The sequence below is a fragment of the Limulus polyphemus genome, unplaced genomic scaffold (assembly GCF_000517525.1).
Source record: "Limulus polyphemus unplaced genomic scaffold, Limulus_polyphemus-2.1.2 Scaffold8891, whole genome shotgun sequence".
NCBI classification, from domain to species: Eukaryota; Metazoa; Arthropoda; class Merostomata; order Xiphosura; family Limulidae; genus Limulus; species Limulus polyphemus.
The window spans coordinates 1-5,663 of record NW_013674501.1 but is presented as its reverse complement, the minus strand read 5'-3'; the positions used below and the strand labels follow the sequence as shown (position 1 = coordinate 5,663).

General features: G+C 36.6%; 1 protein-coding gene across 1 annotated transcript in view; it reads right to left on the bottom strand.

Annotated features, from left to right (window-relative positions):
* LOC111083286 overlaps positions 1 to 4,380 on the bottom strand; it is a gene marked incomplete at its 3' end in the record, with an annotated part of 18,313 nt that extends 13,933 nt beyond the window's left edge. Inside the window, exons 1-2 of the mRNA XM_022379693.1 lie at positions 4,056 to 4,380; positions 596 to 763 (exon numbers count right to left, since the gene is read on the bottom strand). Coding sequence (XP_022235401.1) covers positions 596 to 763; positions 4,056 to 4,380 — 493 coding nt within the window. The remainder of the gene's footprint in view (positions 1 to 595; positions 764 to 4,055) is intronic.
* Between the last annotated feature and the right edge of the window lie 1,283 nt (positions 4,381 to 5,663).

Sequence of the window (5,663 nt, the reverse complement as noted above, 5' to 3'; positions counted from 1 at the left end):
GGTTGGTATGAGATCCACTTCTTACAACACAGCTACTACAGTTACTGTAGGTTGGTATGAAATCCTCTTCCTTACAACACAGTTACTGTAGGTTGGTATGAGATCCACTTCTTACAACACAGTTACTGTAGATTGGTATGAAACCCACTTCTTATAACACAGTTACTGTAAGTTGGTCAGATATCCACTTCTTACAACATAACTACTGTAGGTTGGTATGAGATCCACTTCTTACAACACAGCTACTGTAGGTTGGTATGAAACCACTTCTTACAACACAGCTACTGTAGGTTGGTATGAAACCCACTTCTTACAACACAGTTGCTGTAGGTTGGTATGAGATCCACTTCTTACAACACAGCTACTGTAGGTTGGTATGAAACCCACTTCTTACAACACAGTTGCTGTAGGTTGGTATGAGAGACATCTTTCCTATGTTTACCTTCAGTTCAGTTTTATTCGAAACTATCAGTTCCTTGACACTTGAGTATCTCTTACAATCAAAGAAAATTAAAACAAAACCTAAACAAGAATTGTTTAAAACATACTGACATTTAGTGCTAAGAAATTTTTGGTTATAAACTTAATTACTGACCGGGCCGGACACAGCTCCATCCGCAAACGTCATCACACAAGCACTGTTTTCTGGGATTTTTGCAATCAGCGTGGGGTCTGCATTTACGGAGACAGCGGCGTCCCTCAGTGGCAAGCTTCTCTCTAATCCTTGGACAGTGTTCCTCTTGATAAACATGAAAGTCGATTTCTGAAAAACGTTAAGCCTATTCTGAGTAATTATATGAAAAACGTTAAGCCTATTCTGAGTAATTATATGAAAAACGTTAAGCCTATTCTGAGTAATTATATGAAAAACGTTAAGCATATTCTGAATAATCATATAAAAAACGTTAAGCCTATTCTGAGTAATTATACGTTCAAAACTAGCAGTAAGTTATATACGTGTTGAGAGTGTTCAGATGGCATAAGAAAATATGACGACTACATAATATCAAATCAAAGAAACCATAGATAGATTTCTAAATCTATTTAGGTGTTCATAAAAAAATAACGCATATTTTACATTGTTCAGTCAGTAAAGTCAGAGGTCAAATGAAAGAAATGTTACATTGTTCAGTCAGTAAAGTCAAAAGTCAAATAAAAGAAATTTTACATTGTTCAGCCAGTAAAGTCAGAGGTCAACTGAAAGAAATTCTACGTTGTTCAGTCAGTAAAGTCAAAGGTAAAATGAAAGAAAATTTACATTGTTCAGTCAGTAAAGTCAAAGGTGAAATGAAAGAAATTTTACATTGTTCAGTCAGTAAAGTCAGAGGTCAAATGAAAGAAATTTTACATTGTTCAGCCAGTAAAGTCAAAGGTCAAATGAAAGAAATTTTACATTGTTCAGTCAGTAAAGTCAGAGGTCAAATGAAAGAAATTTTACATTGTTCAGTCAGTAAAGTCAAAGGTCAACTGAAAGAAATTCTACGTTGTTCAGTCAGTAAAGCCAGAGGTCAAATGGAAGAAATTTTACATTGTTCAGTCAGTAAAGTCAGAGGTCAAATGAAAGAAATTTTACATTGTTCAGTCAGTAAAGTCAAAGGTCAAATGAAAGAAATTTTACATTGTTCAGTCAGTAAAGTCAAAGGTAAATTAAAAGAAAATTTACATTGTTCAGTCAGTAAAGTCAAAGGTCAAATGAAAGAAATTCTACGTTCTTCAGTCAGTAAAGTCAAAGGTCAAATGAAAGAAATTCTACGTTCTTCAGTCAGTAAAGTCAAAGGTCAAATGAAATAAATTCTACATTGTTCATTCAGTAAAGTCAAAGGTCAACTGAAAGAAATTCTACGTTGTTCAGTCAGTAAAGTCAAAGGTCAACTGAAATAAATTCTACGTTGTTCAGTCAGTAAAGTCAAAGGTCAACTGAAAGAAATTCTACGTTGTTCAGTCAGTAAAGCCAGAGCTGAAGGGAAATAAATTCAAGAATTGAGTAGTAAAAAATACCCTTTTATCGTTTTAGAATTCTAGATAAAAAAGTTAGCTATTTTCTTTCTTTTTCTGCTAGTAATAAGAAACGTCTTTTTCTGCAAGTGCATATCAATAAAGTATAAATTTCGAAACGATCAAAAACAACAACAGACTTATGTTAGTCTAATGTAAAAACTTCAAGAGGACGTGGAAGTAAATCTCTTGCTTACGTGTTTGAAATTTTGAAAGAGTTAGACACTTTTTAAAGTGTACATAAGCTGGAAAAGGCCTGATAGCAAAATATCAGATGATAAATTAGACGCTTCCCTACGGATGGTGACAGCGATGGAAACCTTAATTCTATTGAGTATATAATAGTGATTCTTGCACGGCTCATCACATAACAGCCTCCTACTAGGTCACGTGGTCTCTAGAGTTTCTACCCTAAGATTAAAGCGTGTTATAAATAGAATAACACGATAAATAGTGCATTTCTTGATTTTTTATTACAGGGAGATCTTCTATATCTCAAAGTGTATATATATATATAAATCAGTATGTTAAGACTAGTGAACAATGCTCCAAATCCACCCACCCCGCCCCCCCAGTGTCTGAGCAATAAGTCTGCAGGTTTATAACGGTAAAAACCGGGTTTTGATTCTATACCCTTGGTGTAGCTTTGTGCTTAACTACAACCAAACGAAACCGAGAAGAAGATAAAAATTCGATGACAGGAACCCACTTTGAGACTAATAATGCTTGGAGACGGCTAGAGGAGAGACTGTCATAAGAAGCTTCTCAACACCTAGAGGAGAAACTGTTATAAGGAACTTCTCAACACCTAGCAGAGAGACTGCCATAAGGAGCTTCTCAACACCTAGCAGAGAGACTGCCATAAGGAGCTTCTCAACACCTAGAAGAGAGACTGTTATAAGGCCTTATAACAGTCTCTCCTCTAGGTGTTAAGAAGCTAACTTCTCAACACCTAGCAGAGAGACTGCCATAAGGAGCATCTCAACACCTAGAGGAGAGACTGCCATAAGAAGCTTCTCAACACTTAAAGGAGTTTTCTCTTCCTGGACAGCTCCTAGCACTAGAAGGTAACCACTTCCTCTTGTAACAGACTTCACGTGAACCGCATGGCAGCTGCACGTAAGTTATCACTTGGTTGTCAAAGGAACCGAAGAACAGTTTTTGTTTAGTTAGGTCCAATCACAGCTATCGAGACTTCTCTACAACGGAAGTTTCCTTAACTTAAACATAAATCTCGGCTCAACTGACGTCACATTTACTAAAACACAAAAAAATCCCTACAGATAAGACAGTGTTGTCATAGAAACTATACCCCCCCCCTACAGTTGAAACACAGATGCGTTCTCATGTAAAGTGTAAAAACCTACTTCAGAAACATCAAATGTGTTGTCATGGCCACTGCAAAAACCTCTACGAAGCGAAACTACACAAACTGTTGTCATGGAAACGGTAAAAAAACCTACAGTTGAAGCACGAATATGTTCTCATGGAAACTGTAGAAACTTACTTCAGAAACAGCAAATTTGTTGTCATGGCATCTGTAAAAACCTTACGGCTGAAATATAAACACATTGTCATGGAAACTAAAAACTACTACTCTTGACTTAGTGACAAGAAAACGTATCAACACGTTGGATATAACTTTTTTCTGTCAATTATAACAAATTTTTAACGTTTGTTGATACAAATAAAATAAATTCACTTGAGTGTAATGTATAGCCTCATTAGCTATCTGTCCATTCTGCTGCTCTTTATCTGCTGGTCTGTTCAACCGTCTGTCTGTTACTTTATCTGCCGATCTATTCAACCGTCTGTCTGTTACTTTATCTGCCGATCTATTCAACCGTCTGTCTGTCTCTTTATCTGCTGATCTATTCAACCGTCTGTCTGTATCTTTATCTGCTGATCTGTTCATCAGTCTGTCTGTATCTTTATCTGTCGATCTATTCAACCGTCTGTCTGTCTCTTTATCTGCTGATCTAATCAACCGTCTGTCTATCTTTATCTGCTGATCTATTCAACCGTCTGTCTGTCTATCTTTATCTGCTGATCTATTCAACCGTCTGTCTGTTTATCTTTATCTGCTGATCTATTCAACCGTCTGTCTATCTCTTTATCTGCTGATCTATTCAACCGTCTGTCTATCTCTTTATCTGCTGATCTAATCAACCGTCTGTCTGTATCTTTATCTGTTGATCTATTCAATCGTCTGTCTGTATCTTTATCTGCTGATCTATTCAACCGTCTGTCTGTATCTTTATCTGCTGATCTATTCAACCGTCTGTCTGTCTCTTTATCTGCTGATCTATTCAACCGTCTGTCTATCTCTTTATCTGCTGATCTAATCAACCGTGTGTCTGTCTCTTTATCTGTTGATCTGTTCATTTGTCTGTCTGTCACATTATCTGCCGGTCTATTCAACCGTCTGTCTGTCACTTTATTTGCTGACCTGTTCTTCCGCCTGTCTGTCTGGTTGCCGGTACGTTTTTATCTTCCTGTTTATTCTCTAATCCATCTTTATCTGGCTGTCTGGCTGTATGCATCTACCTGTCGGCCATATTGGTGTACTTTGTGAACTTTCTTTTTACATATGTGATACCACAAAATGTCGTTAGATATATTTATAGGTAATCAAAGTTTGTAGATCTAAAAGATAACACAATTCAAACTACGTAAAGCTATATTACAGAAAACACCAAATATATTTATAAGTAATCAAAACACAAAGTCTGTAGATCTAAAAGATAACACAATCCAAACTACGTAAAGCTATTTTACCGACGCTTCCCACGTTACTTCCATTTCCATTTCATACCAGATGTTTACTGAAAATAACTATGTAATCACAACGTGAAAGCTTCTATGCTACAAAGCACGAGCTTGCCTCGTGAGAGCACGTGGTGATATTCGCTGGCTGATTGAGAAGTAATTGAACTAGGGCAGGGAAATAAACATCGTGGCTTTACAGGGTATTCCTTTCACCTGGCAATAATTACTGAGACAACAACAACAATTCTCACCCAGTTCCCATCTCGTCGTCATCACCGGGCGTCTTTTCTAATTGACACGACAAAAGGGTATTAATTAAACCACTTTACAGACTCGTATGTTATTTGTCTATGTTTATATTATTTGTTTGTTGTTACTGCGTTATTTCTTAGTATTATAAAAAACATCTAAATATTTTACAAATGTCACCGTGTTATAATAATATCTGTGAACATTATGCCAAAAGCTATTGAGGTATCAATGTCCTGTGTGGAATATCAATCCCTACGACGACAAAAATACGCCGTCTATGAAATGTCTTATTATCCACACACTGTGATAGTGATACACCATGTATCAACTGTCTTATCATCCACACACTGTGATAGTGATACATCGTGTATCAGATGCCTTATCATCCACACACTGTGATAGTGATACATCGTGTATCAGATGTCTTATCATCCACACACTGTGATAGTGATACATCGTGTATCAGATGTCTTATCATCCACACACTGTGGTAGTGATACATCGTGTATCAGATGCCTTATCATCCACACACTGTGATAGTGATACATCATGTATCAACTGTCTTATCATCCACACACTGTGATAGTGATACATCATGTATCAGATGTCTTATCATCCACACACTGTGATAGTGATACATCGTGTAT